Genomic DNA, 14204 nt, shown 5'->3' with positions numbered 1-14204 from the left:
TTTTTTTGGAGACACAGTTTCTCTATGTAGTGCTCGCTGTCCTGGAACTCACTATGTAGTCCAGGCTGACCTTGAACTCAGAGTGCTGGCATTAAAGGCATAAGCCACCATCACATGGTGGCATTGTCCTTCTGCCCGGAGGAGGAGAGGGGCCTTTCTAAATGGTGCCTTTAAATTAATGCAGATTGGATGTCTCAAATCTAAATGCTTGGGACTAGAAATGGTTTGGATTTTGAGACCTGGGATGGTCAACCTGTGAAGACTTTTGCTGTATTTTTTTAAAAAATCAATTTATTTATTTATTTTGCTTTCTTTTTTAAAAAAACTTATTAATTTATTCATATTACATCTCATTTGTTAGCCCATCCCTTGTATCCGCCCTCCTGCTTCCCCCCTACTCCCCTCCCCTATGTCTGTGACTGAGGGGGACCTCCTCCCCCTGTATATGCGCATAGGGTATCAAGTCTCTTCTTGGTGACCTGTTATCCTTCCTCTGAGTGCCACCAGGCCTCCCCATCAAGGGGACATGGTCAGAAATGGGGCACCCGAGTTTGTATGAAAGTCAGACCTCCCTCTCCACTCAATGGTGGAGAATATCCTGTCCATCGGCTAGGTCTGGGAAGGGGTTCAAAATTTACTGCCTATATTTTCCTTGGCTGGTGCCATAATTTGAGAAGGAAGGACCCCAGGACCCAGATTCGCCCATCATAACGTTCTTCTTGCAGGTTTCCCGGACCCTCTGATAGGATAAAATACAGCAAAAAGATTACTATATCCTTTTGCTGTATTTTATCCTATCCCAGCCTACAGAGAACATCTAGCTTTCAAGATGTGAGTGTGCTTGGCTCCTCCCTCTGCACTGAGCTTGCCTTGATTATTCTGATGAAGGAAACAATCCCAAACAGTATCCCACAGCAGATGCTCTGTGAGGTTTTCGTTCAGCCGTGATGAGTCTGATTGCGCACTAAGGACGTGGGCTCTGCAGGTTTGGCATGATGGCACGGGAAGGGTTTCCTTGCCTCCCAACCTCTTCCAAGCCTTTCTCTGTAGTGCTGAAGAAAGTAGCAGTTCTCAGAAGCACTGTCTGCTTATCTCTTTCCCACGCTGCTCAGGAGCCACTGAGCTGTAGGGACCGTGCGAGCTTCTCTGTGATACTGAAGGCTGCGCTTGGCCCTCCCACACACCTCATGTTGTGCCTTACCTCTGTGCCTCAGGGTCTCCCCAACACACTTCCTTCTGTGAAAACCTGACTTGGGGGGCTGGAGAGATGGCTCAGTGGTTAAGAGCACTGTCTGCTCTTCCAGAGGTCCTGAGTTCAATTCCCAGCAACCACATGGTGGCTCACAACCATCTATAGTGTGATCTGATGCCTTCTTCTGGTGTGCAGGTGTACATGCAGGCAGAACATTGTATATATAATAAATAAATAGATCTTTGTTAATAAAATAAAATAAAAAGAAAACCTGACTTGGATATGGCCTTTTAGGGAAAAGCCTTGATTGTTCTGGCACACATACAATTTTCCTTTTCTCTCTACTTTCCCCCTGGACTTTATTCTTCTAGCTGACTTCATTCATTCATTCATCCATTCATTCATTCAGCAGAGTCAGGCTGACTATATTCCAATGATCAAAGCAGACAAGATCGCTCCCCTTTTAAGAGTGCTTGCTGTGTAACCCTGGGGATCACAGTTCAGGGTCCTTCATCCAGGCTTGTGCATGTGTGTAACCAGGCGTCTTGTGCATGCGTGTAACCGAAGTTCTGAGGTGTATAGAGGCAGGAGGATGGTTGGATTTTAGGACCAGCTGAGAAGACATGAGCCCCAGGTTAGGGTGGAGAACCTGCCTCAAAGGAATTCGAGAAGAGTGACAGAGGATGTAGTTGCCCTCTTCTGGCCTCTGTGCAATAATGTGCGCACACACACGTGCACACACAGATTCACACGCACGCACGCACACACCTTTAAGAACAAAACAAGCAAACAAAAGAAAGCCAGCTGCCGCGGGGTCAGAGCCTGGTGGAGCGCCTTCGGTGGTCAGGGAAATCTACTCTGGAGGAAGGCTGGTTCACTGAGCTCTGGATAGCTACCCTTCACAGGGCGGGGTGGAGGAATGAGACATGCAAAGTGTGGTAGGACACAGGCTCAGAAGATTGTTAGGGTGTGATGCCCATGGCCTGTGGGGGCGGGAGTCGGACTGTTTCTCCTGAGTGCAGCACGAAACTGATGGGGGGGGGGCGGCGGATCTTAAGCAGGGGAGTTACCTCTAGTGGCTTATGACTAAGCTGTATTTGCCCAATCACGCTTGTCTCGGTATGAATATAGTCTCCAAATCCCCAGGACCTAGCTCCTAGCTGGGAGTTCAGCAGATGGACAATGCTTTCTTCTGATGTGTTCTCTGTAAGCGATAGATCATTAATGCCGTCTTCTGCTTAATAAAACCTGATCATTGGGCTGCTGGGGGACTATGAGGAGGAAATGCCAACAGGCATTTTTGAAACTGCAGGGTAGTATACTTACTCTAAATGCTGTTTTTAGCCTTTTGAAGCAGACCCCAGAAATGCAGAGTCAAATCTGGGAAAGAATGAAAGGCTGTGACATTTAGAAAGTGAAAGCTCTAAGTAGCAGGCAGGACCTTCTGATGAGATTATTTCCGGCACAGCCACAATGGCCTTTGTTTTCAAAAGAAGGCAAGCCAAAGTGCTTTTCCTGGGTCCTGTGGGAGAGCAGGGGAGGGTGGAAGGCCTTCACCTCTCGAGGTGACTAGTGTGTGTGTGTGTGTGTGTGTGTGTGTGTGTGTGTGTGTCAGGGGTGGGGGGGTTAAGTAGCTGGCCTCAGGTTCAACCAGGTGATGAAGGGTGACCTGGAGCCCCTGATCTCCCTGCTCCCACTTTTCTAGTGGCAGACACCAGCACAGGCAGTTTATGCAGCACTAGGGAAAGGCCCCAGGGCCCCAGGGCCTCAGGCTAGGCCCGCGCTAGGCCACCTGAGCTACACCCCTGGACTCTTCTTGGCTTTTGGGTTGTTTGTTTTTTAAGCTGGACATGAGGACAGTTGTGTATAGTTCTGACGTCAGGATCTTTAACTCTTGTGGCCTTTGGAACCTGGAACCTCTGTGATACCATTTTTAATTAATATAGAAATGTCACTTTGGATTGTATGGTTATCTTTTGGGAGACATGACTTATGGTGTTTGAGTAGGCTTTTGCTGTTGATGGTATTTTTCTAAATTACAAGTATTATTACTATTAGTTGTTGTTGTTGTTATTATTATTATTGTTACTACTACTGCTACTAAATACTGACTTTCCCCCCTTCTGAATCTATTAGAAACTTTAGTTTGTATCTGTCTGGGTCTTCTTAAATAAAGTTTTGTTTTGTTTTGCTCAGGGCTGGGGCTGCTTTTGAACTCTCAGTGTAACTTAGGCTGTCTTTAAACTTAGCGTTGTTCTGCCAATGCCTCCCGAGTGCTGGGATTGGAGTGTGCGCCGCCATACCTGGCTTCCAAACCTCTCATGGCGAGGCCACAGCCCAGTCCTAGAACAGACATGTTCTAAGGGCATAACAGTGCCAGTCTTAAGAAGGCTCCATTGTGACTATTGTTCTGTCCACTTTCATTGGGAAATTACCCTGCAGGTAATAGAGGGGTTTAAAATATGGTGTATTAAGTACGTCTGGGACTTTTTTTAAAAGGTGAAAACATTTTTTTTTCTCTACAGAGACTTCAGCAACACAGAAACGCTGTGTAGTGAACAAAAATATTATTGTGAAACGTGTTGCAGCAAACAGGAGGCCCAGAAGAGGTGCGTGAAGGGCTGAGCAGGGAGGTGGCTCGTGTCAGTGGTGCTCCGTGGGTCTGCATCTCGGCGTCACAGAGCCGGTGACCTTCCTCATCAAGAAAACCTGCATAAGAACGCTGCCTTGGCGAGCCCTCATTTGTCCGTCCCCTCATTCTTCTTATCATCGACAAGTACCAAGTGTTACTGTGTGCCAGATAGTATGCTAGTAAAAGTGGGGATTAGCTCTACTTACTAACCCTCTTAGGAGTAAGGATAAATTATATAAGGTACATACCGCAGTCCATAGCACACAGTGGAGACAGCAGACTTTGGCTTTCTTACTTATGGCCAAAGATTTAAAAATAATCTGTTGTTTACATGGAGCTGTGGGGCAAGGGCACATCAGTTGCAAGAATAGGTGATAAAGAAGTTAGGACAGCCAGGGCTACACGAAGAAACCCTGTCTCGAAGAAAATTACTGTGTTCTGTCTTGGAATCTTATCCACGGTCCGCCATCTTTTTACTAGTGCCTGCCAATTACAGCAACTTGGCTACTCCATGCTAACCAGTTGCTCCCCCGTTATCTCATCCCCAGAAACCAAGAAACTTGAACATTTCATCTTCCTGTGAGTTCCTACTTGGCATAAGTTTATCTTGTTGGTTTTGGAGCTTACAAGGTAGCTCATAGATACTCGACAGTGCCGTCTAAAACGGACGCTCTAGACCTGGGAGTTGCAAGGACTTTTCTGCCCAGCCTCCCTCACCCTCCACCTTGCCCGTCATGTCTTTCTCCATGCCATCAACATGACAAGGCCAAGCCCTGTAATGGGCAGCAGGTACTGTTTGTTGGTGGACACTGACTCTGCCTCCCATCGCGAGGCCCTCCCTCCGCCTCAGGCAGCCTAGGTCGGCCTGTGTGATGTGAAGGTGTTCTCTGGTCAACCCTGGAGGTTTCATGAATTAAAATGACATTATGTTTCTGGGAAACATGGAGGTTTTGTATAATTATTATTTTTCTACTAATTTGTCTTCATGAGACAGGGTCTGGCTGTGTAACCCAGGCGGCTCTAGAACTTGCCGTCCTTCTGCCTGCACCCCCCTCGGAGCTGTGGGGTCGTGAGGCATGTGCCATCATGCCTGTCTCTACTGGTGTTTTTGTTTATTTTTATGAAGAGGCTTTTTTTTTTTTTTACCTTAGCGGATTTCTCAATAAATAGTCTCCTAGAATTGGTCCTTTAAAAAACAATACATATAAAAGATGTGCACAGGTCCAGCAGTGTTTGTGCTAATTCAGTGCATTCGTCAGTGGGGGCGAGGGAGGGGGGAGGGGCTGGAGGGGAGAGAACAGGGTGGGCCTCTCCAGCACTGTCACACACTCAAGCTGTTACCGTGTGACTGTTTACCCAGGAATGGTAGTTAATGGTCAGGCAGTGGGAAAGAAAGATTGTTTATGTAAGGTTGAGACCAGAATAATTCCTCTAGGGCAGCGTTTCTCAAAACCTTCACTGCACTGTTACATGTGGAGGCTTCAACATGGAAAGCAACTGTGTTCAAACATGTCTGTAGCCCCTGCCTCCCAATTCACGAGTGTAACCATGACCCTAGAGTTTAGCTGGTGAAAATAGCTTCGGTGTAACCTCTGTAACTGTGGTAGGGAGCCCCTGCAAGGGTAAGGACGGGGCGTGAGCATGTTCCAGAAGCTTCCTTCTGCTAGTCTGTCATTTTGCCTGCTCCTTTTCTCAGCTTCCTTTTCTTAACTTCCCAGCCCTCCTGTCCGTGTACAAGGGAGTGGGCTGTCCAAATACATTCCATTCTGCAGGCAGAGGCACAGCAAGAGATCATACGCCGTGACCAAACAGAGATGCACGGTTGTGCTTTTCTCTCACTTGGGTTAGCCACGGATGCAGGGCGCATCAATATCCGTCCACCAGTACACCCTCCGCTCGCTGGGCCCCTCTTGCTCTCGTTTGTGTAGGCAATAGTGAGTTTTCTTCCTCCGGTGGTCATTGGGTGCAGTTGGTTTTCTGTTTTATGCTTTCTTAGGATGAGGGTTAAAAAGCTGCCCATGATTTTGGCCCTGCACCTAAAGAGGTTCAAGTACATGGAGCAGCTCCACAGGTACACCAAGCTGTCCTACCGAGTGGTCTTCCCTCTGGAGCTCCGGCTCTTCAACACTTCCAGCGACGCTGTGAACCTGGACCGAATGTATGATCTGGTGGCCGTGGTTGTTCACTGTGGAAGGTAAGGGTGGGCTGGGAGGCCAGGCTTCTGTGGTAAGCGTAGGGCTTATCTTCTCATCAAAACAGGCCCGGCTACACTTCAAACCATGCAGAGATGCTTACCGTGGAGACGTTCCCTAAGAGATGCAGTGTTACGCGAGGTCATCGTTACGCGGTTGTCATTCCAGGGTGCTTAACGCACACTAAGAGTAGGTGATGTAATATTAGTGCGCCGCTGGCCCAAAGACAATGTTGAGAAAAAACATGCCAGTATGAAGCACGGGCCCGTGAATAATCATAGCTGTCCATGCGCATAAATAACCTGAGAACAACGGTAATCAAAGGTTCTATCAAGGAAAGTAGTTTCCTCTCCTTTAGATAGAAGTGATACAGATGATGAGTTTAAAATGACATGGAGAAATAAGTGCTTGCTCGCTTGCTATTTATTTATTTACTTATTTATTTTGAGACACAGTTTCTGTGTGTAGCCCTGGATGTCCTGGAACTCACTCTGTAGACCAGGCTGGCCTTGAACTCCGAAATATCTACCTGTTTCTGCTGGGATTAAAGGTGTGCACTACTGCCACCAGGATTTATATATATATATATATATATATATATTAAAAAAGATTTATTTTTATTTAATTATGCATAAGTGTGTGTGTCTGTATGTGGGTGGGTATAGGTGCTGGCAGAGGCCAAAGGTGGCGGATCCTCCGGAGCTAGAGATGTTTGTAGGTCATTTCCTATGGGTGCTGGGGACTTGGATGCTCTTAACTACTGAGCCATCTGTATAGCCCCTGATTTTATTTTTTAAAAAGCCATGCATAGGTATAGGAAAGATGGCTTAGCAGTTAACAACTGTATGTTCTTGTACATCTGAGGTTAGTTTTTACACCTGTGCCCAGTGGCTCATGACCACCTGTAACTCCAGCTCCAACACACCTGACATTTTTTCAGAGTCAGCCACCTGTACATAGACACACATAGTTAAAAATGAAAATCTTTTAAAAAGCCATGTGTATCATAAAAATCACAATCTGAAGAGTTTTTTAAAATATGTATGAATCAAACATGGAAGTAATAGATCATATGTAATAACTTGGTGGCATTTTGGTTGATCAAAAATATGTCCTTAAAAATATATCTTTTAATATAACTTTCAACATTTCCCCAATTCTTAAAACATAGCTTTAAAAAAAAAAATCACACTATTTAGCATGTATCTGCCCTTCCTTGCCTACCTTGGCCTGAGAGTGGAGGTCAGAGGCCAGCCTGTGGGAGTCAGTGTTTTCCTCCTGCCAAGCGTATGCTAGGAACTGAACTCAGGCCATCATCAGACTTGACAGCAAAGGTCTTCACCAGCCGAGCTCCTTGCCGACTTCATTGCCAACTTCATTTCCCAGCATCCTACAGTAAGATTTACATGAGACCAGGAAAGGAAGATTCTAGATACAAAGAAGCCAAGGGCTTTGCTGAATGGTATCAGCACATTTAAAAAAAAATTCCATGCTTGATATAATCATGGCTTACACACACACACACACACACACACACACACACACACACACACACGTACACCCACAAACATGCATGCACTCATACTACCCTCATATACATGGTAAGTGATGAGGGGAAAGAATTCAGCCTTTCAATTTTAGTAGTGTAGATATATATTAAAAATAATACTAGGTGTAGGGTAAAGAGCGCCATTTGATATAAACCCAGTGACACTTCCTCCTATTGTTTTGCATACACACTTGCACATCCTAGTACATGTAGTTATGCACTATGGCTTGTTAACATACTTCTGACACTTAAATCAGATCATGCCTCTGCTAAGAACCCCTGACATCTTCCTGGTGTGCTCAGGGCAGAGAGTGAACAATCTTAGCTAACATGCTGTGGTGCCAGGAAGGTCTGTCCCTTTGACCTTCTGTCCCCTTCGTCCTGGAGTTTCTTGGCTCTAGATGCTCTGGGTTTTTTGTCTTTTTGAGAAAAGGTTTCTCTGTGTAACAGCTCTAGCTGTCCTGGAATGTGCTCTGTAGACAGACACCTGCCTCTGCCTCCCTAGTGCTGGGATTAAAGGCATGCACCACCACTGCCAGCTGATGCTCTGACTTTTGACTTGATTGCTGTGTCTTTATTTTATGCTCTTCGGAAACTCTTGTCACACACAGTCACGTGACTTCTCTCCCCCTCACCTCTGATTCCAGAGAACCTTCCTTCTGTTGCAGCTTATCAGATAACCCTTTCCTGATATCCTGCTTTACGGCACTTCTCCACATGTGTTATGTGGCTGCTTTGTTGTAGCCTATGGGACCCCCACCGCAGACACCCCTGTGTCTTTTGTACTGTTATAACAAACAATGTGGGTCTTTATACATCATGGGTCATTGGTGTTCTAGAACCATATCTGAATTGGGCTTTCTTGTCACATCAGAGTATGGTAGAATGTGTCTCATGGGAAAAGTTTACAAGGGGTGGCGGCCGCTGGTCTCTATCATGAGTGCACTCTCATGTGACAGGAGAATGGAGTTCAAAGTAATTCTTTTGTAGATATCCTCAAAAACCCCAAACCAAAGCAAAGCCCAGAAACAAAAGCTCCATCTCCTCTTTTTTTTTTTTTTTGCAACAAGAATTAAATAAATAACTCAGAAATGTTGTGATTCAAATCAACCCTATAGCACCAAGTCCCCAGAGAAGGGGGGGCATGTTTTTCCTGCTCACTGTTTTTCTGGTGCATAGTAGGTATACAGTAATTGTGTTTTCCCCATCAGGCTTCTATACCTCCCCATGACCAGCATGGTGCCAGTACCCAGGGGCTCTGCCAGGCTTGTGGACTTAGATAAAAACTAGTCCTTGGTTCTTTTAACTTGGAAGCAGCATATCTCTATGGAGCCCAGGCTAGATTTGACCCTCAGCTTCAGCCTCTGAGAGTACAGGTCTGTGCCACTGTCCTGCCTGGTGACTTTCTCCCCTTCACTCTTTCCAGTGGTCCTAACCGTGGGCATTACATCACCATTGTGAAGAGTCACGGCTTCTGGCTGTTGTTTGATGATGACATTGTAGAGGTAGGTGTGCAGGTTACTCTCACGGGTACAGGGTAGAGAAGGGAGCTGGGGTGGGGCAACTGTTGTAAGTGGTCCTGCCTTCCAGCAGTATGGAAATATGTAGAGTTTGTCTACCTACTTCATGCACTAACTTTCTTTCATGTGAAGAAATATTATAAACTCTACACTCAAAGGTGAGTCTGGTTTAACCCACTAGGATAGCTATTTTTGTAGAATAGACACTCAAGGAAATGAGCTCTGATGAACCGAAAGATCTGAGTGATCCCTTGGGTTGTTTTCTGAAAAACAGACTTCCTAAGTTTTTCAAAGGGCATCTATATATGGTTACTGTTAGAAGAAAGGATGAAAGGTTGTTTGTTTGTTTGTTTGTTTGGGGATTTTTTTTTTGTTCCCAGCAATTTGCATCCGTCAAATGTATAGAACGAACCATTAAAGGTTCCTAATTGCATTTCTATACCAACTCATGTTTCTTACATTTTAGATTTTTATCTTCCCAGGAATCACAGTAAATAATCACATTATTTTATTTTATTTTTCTTCGTTGCAGAAAATAGATGCTCAAGCTATTGAAGAATTCTATGGTCTGACGTCAGATATATCAAAAAATTCTGAATCTGGATATATTTTATTCTATCAATCAAGAGAATAACTTAGAGGAGTGTGGGACTAGTTGCAGCGGGGAAATCCTCAAAGCTCTACAGCCTTGTTTCTCTGCAGACCTCCCTCTCCCCCAGCGGCCCACTGATGTTATCACTCTGACGCCCACTGGTCCTGCCTTTGTGTTTTTACATGCAGCACCACTCCTGGTTCTGTTTTTGGTCTGAGGTAGAGTTAACTGCCCTCCACTGTAGTCAGACTTATATGAGTAACTGTTGCTAATTTTAAGATTGGGGTGAGTGTTACGCCGCTTGTCATGTCTGGCTAAACTAGAATGACGTTTCCTGGAAATGTCATGGTCCACCTTGAGTGTTTGGTCGGTTTCCTGAATGGTCCCCCGGGGTCCCCTTTCCATGCATTCCTTTGACACACCCCGGAAGCTTTGCTACCCACTGTTGGCTTGCCTGCCTCCTCTGTCGGGAGGAGTGGGTACATAGATGGTTATCTGTTAGGGCTGCAACCATAGCTTTAAGTTTGTGCAAGTGAAAATGTAAAAGTAGTGACCTCGATGCCGAAATCATCCTCCACGCTGGAAGAAGGTGAAGCAAGGCTGTGGCTGGTGGCCGGTGTTTGCACCCAACTGTGCTTACCTAGCTGGTAGAAAGAATCCCAGGGGCTAAGACATTATGGAGCTCAGGGCAGTCAAAGCCAAGAGGAAGATGTTGTTGTGGGTAGTGAGAAGTTACTTATCTTTCTACCAAAAGCCAAGTTTCAGGAAACTAATGCAATGCTGTTCAGTTTTAGTGACATTTTTCTCCCATCATGTTCTGTTCTCCTCATATTTGGCACTGCTAAGCTTTTCAAGCTGTCTTTCCCATCCTGCTGATGTCCTGTAGTCAGCGGTATCAGGGCTGAGACACCAGTTGACCGCCTCTGAGCATCTCTTTCCATCCAGTCAACACCAACATCCTTCCTGGATGAGGAAGATGAATCAAAACCCTGGTCCCCTTGACAACCATCAGCAGATTGTACAACTTCTTCTTCTTCTTCTTCTTCTTTAAAAAAAAAAACATATACAGTCAGTTTATGGAAGTGCTGGTGAGTCCCAGGGCTAAAACAAAACTCTCCCTGAAGGAAAGGCTTGAGTTAGTGGAGAGTGAGGTGGGTCACAGGAAGTGTTAGGAGGTAGGGGGAGGAGTGAGCAAGATGGCGGCTGTTTCTCGGGCTCAGATCCCTAGAATGCTTGACAAGACAGTTTCCCAGAAGAACCTCATCTCACTCTTTTCCCTTTTGTTTTGTGTGTATTTATTAGAGTATTTGCATATTGGTACCTTTTATTAAAAGGGTTGATTTGGTGTTTTACTGTTGAGTTGATCTTGGTTTTCCTACAAATACAATGAGTCAAAGATCTTGGCTTCCTTTGGGACGTCAGTTGACTTCCATACACTATACTATACTGTGAACGTGTTATGTTGTGACCTAATTAATACGTCAGCAAATGAACATGCAAACTCTTGGTGTAATGTGAACTAAAACTGCAATTGGAAATGTCAGTGGCCGCTTTGCAACAATGAAGAGGATAGCACTTTATCTAGGTGAAAACTGGACTTCTTACTTTTGAAATCTCATGAACTGTTTATGACTCAGAACTTAAGCATGCTGACACTTCATTTGCTCATGCTTGAAGGGAGATGTTTCATTCTTCACTGGAGAAGACGAAACAGGGTTATTTCATGTTATTGTCTTATGCAAGTGACGAAAACGGACCTTGCCTTGGTTAGAGGCAATGCATATTTATAAGTATTTTGTCTTTTTATTCCTCCACGAAGCATATTTATTAATCACTTACCTTGGAAGTGAACCTTCACTCTTTTAGGAGAAGCACTTTCCAAATGAAAGTGACTGGCAGAGGGAAAGATTTGTAAACACACAGCCCATATATTGGCCTGTAGTTACAAAGGCTAAGAAAATGGTTCCTGCCTTCTAATATATTTGGAATTGATCATAGAACAAAAACTATTAAAATTATCTTTGAAACAACTCTTGAAGCTAATTTATTAGACAAAAATGTTACAATTGGAAGCCCAAATGCTATTATAAGGTTCAGCCACATTTTTCTTTTCTTCTTTTCTCTCCTCTCCTCTCCTCTTCTCTCTCCATCCCTCCCTCCCTCACTCTCTCTCTCTAATCATGTAAAGTTCCCCCCCAGTAATATAACCAAAGCCATTGCTTTTAATAGAAAAAGTAAGTTAAAATTCAGTATTCATGAAGAGGTTTTTGGAACAGAACTAGATGAGCATGAAGATGATTATACTGACTTTCAGCTGGTTATATAGCGCAGCGGAGGAAGATTGGAGAAGACCAAACACACATACCTCCACCAACACTCCATCAGTTTTTCAAACGTAGGACTATCTGGTAATTATTTACCTCTTTTTCAGTAAAGAAAACACAAGGCAGCTCTGTTCCACTCCCCTCCATTTTTCTTTTCATAGAGAAATCAAGTTCTAACTTACCGTCCTTGGTTCCTAGCATAAAGCAGGGACTGACAGTGGCGGTGAGACACGTGAGACCAATCCTAGGTCACAACGATAGCACAAAGACCCAGCAACAGTCCCCCAGAGGGGCGTTTGTGTGTCCTTTCTCTAGCAGGAGTGAGTAAGCCTGTAAAAGCTGGGTATTTAAAAAGAAAGTGTCTTTCAAGAGACTTTAAAACTTTTTTTTTTTAAATGAAATGTTTGTTTTATTGGTTATTTGCTAGCTTAACATCTAGATTATGGTACATACAGTATGCTAAATCTTTTGTTTCAAAGAAAATTTTAGTCAAATGGTGATGTGTGTAGTCCTGTTACACTGAGGCATTTTCTTTTCCATTCCAAGGCATCATCAGGTAGACTGGCTTGAGGTGAGCCAGGAATATACAATCAGGGTGTCAGTCTGAAGAGGAACCCATCCACGTGTGGCTTTACGTCCTGGTTATAGTTTGGACTAAACATAAAATGGAAAATGTCAGAAACGGTCTTCATGGGTACCCTTAATCTCATGGGTACCCTTAATCTCATGGGCAGGCCTAACTCAGAAGTCCGGTCTAACTGGCGCGTAAGGCTTATTTTAGATATGGAGTGTAGCTTTATTATGGATGGATTTTATCTTTTAAACATTTCATTGGATCAACTTTGTATATTCATGTGTATTAAAATATTGTGCACTAAATGTCTCCCCCTGGTTTGCTGTTATCTGGTCGAGGCCTTTGCCAGCACCTTTGTGATTAGCTCATGCAAATGACATGGGCCAAAGAAAATTATTGCCTATTTTTCTGCCTAATTAAATTTCTGTTTTCTAGTATTACATTAATTTATTTTTTGGCTCCTATTTCTGTAACCAAAATAGTTACTGTATGTGTGTGGCATTCACTTGATTTTGTTGCTTTAAAAAAAAAAGCTTGTAGTTTTTATTTAAAATAATCTGTATCTTTGGTTTTTTAAAAATGTAATCAATTCAAGCACTTTAAACAATACTGTCAGTCTCACGACATTTCACTCACTTTAACACCCTGCCTCTAGAAGTGTTTGTGAGAAAAATTAATAAAATAGGAATTACCTTCCTCCTAGAGAACCATATGTAAATGCTGTCACACGTGTGACCTTCAAGTCCTTGACATCAAGTGTGAGCTGGTGGTGAGTTCCTGTGCAGGGCATTATTGTGAACTGAGATTCAAAAATATGAAGAAGATTCTGCTTACTAGACTACGGAAAGGCAGCAGCGTGGTCGAGGCTGGTAAAAGCCATGTCCTGAAGGTCATGCACTTCATCCTATATAACAGAATCCAGAAACTGCTACTGGGGAAACAGCCCATTGGGAAAATCAGTGCCAGGAATGAGAGCACCGGCTAGTTAGACTTCACAAGACTTCCTTGTGTGGGGTCTTACTAACTGTAACATGTTATTCCTAAAATAAGGATGTGACATCCAGCTCTGGGGTCCCATCAGACTGGTTTTCAGGAGTAGCAATGTGTCCCTGGGGCTGGATTTTCTGGCCTGAATTGTGGGGACCCTGTCTTCAAAAATCTAAGCCAAGTGCAGACCACTCTCTACCCTGTGTAGAGCAAAGGCCATGGGGGTGGGCTTTTCTTTGTAGCTAGTGACTTCAAGGGGTCCTTCAAGGGACTGGAAATTGTGACTTGACTTGAGTCCGTGGCTAAAGCCTCAGTAGTGAAAGACAACCCTACAGTCCAGGAACAGGGACTGGGTGGGTAACTGCAGCCTCCTTGTTCCTGAATCTTCACTTGTGTTCCCATGCTTAAATCTGACTAGGCTGTTGGGAAAATATCCGATTTCCAGGGCGATCAAAGGAACAGAAGACCTCGGGAATAAGATGTCCTTTCCTGGGCTCTGTTTTCTTCCTCCTCTGTCAAATGGACTTCAAGGGCTACAAACCCCTCAGAGAACTATTTCTAGCTCTTCAACATTTTTCTGTTTTCATGAATACTTCAAACACCTTTGCTGGGGCTGGAGATGCGGCTCTGTTGAGAGCACTG

General features: G+C 44.3%; 1 protein-coding gene across 3 annotated transcripts in view; it reads left to right on the top strand.

Annotated features, from left to right (window-relative positions):
* The window catches only part of USP46 (ubiquitin specific peptidase 46), a 71629-nt gene extending 58619 nt beyond the window's left edge, over positions 1–13010 (top strand). For all 3 annotated transcript variants that reach the window (XM_084759726.1, XM_084759728.1, XM_084759727.1), the window contains exons 6-9: positions 3718–3801; positions 5821–6018; positions 8992–9070; positions 9618–13010. In XM_084759726.1, coding sequence (XP_084615852.1) covers positions 3718–3801; positions 5821–6018; positions 8992–9070; positions 9618–9719 — 463 coding nt within the window. In that variant the 3' untranslated portion in view covers positions 9720–13010. The remainder of the gene's footprint in view (positions 1–3717; positions 3802–5820; positions 6019–8991; positions 9071–9617) is intronic.
* The last annotated feature ends 1194 nt before the right edge of the window (positions 13011–14204 follow it).

This window comes from Acomys minous, assembly GCF_964271855.1.
Source record: "Acomys minous genome assembly, chromosome: 15".
Classification (NCBI taxonomy): Eukaryota; Metazoa; Chordata; class Mammalia; order Rodentia; family Muridae; genus Acomys; species Acomys minous.
This window is presented reverse-complemented; position numbering and strand designations above follow the sequence as displayed.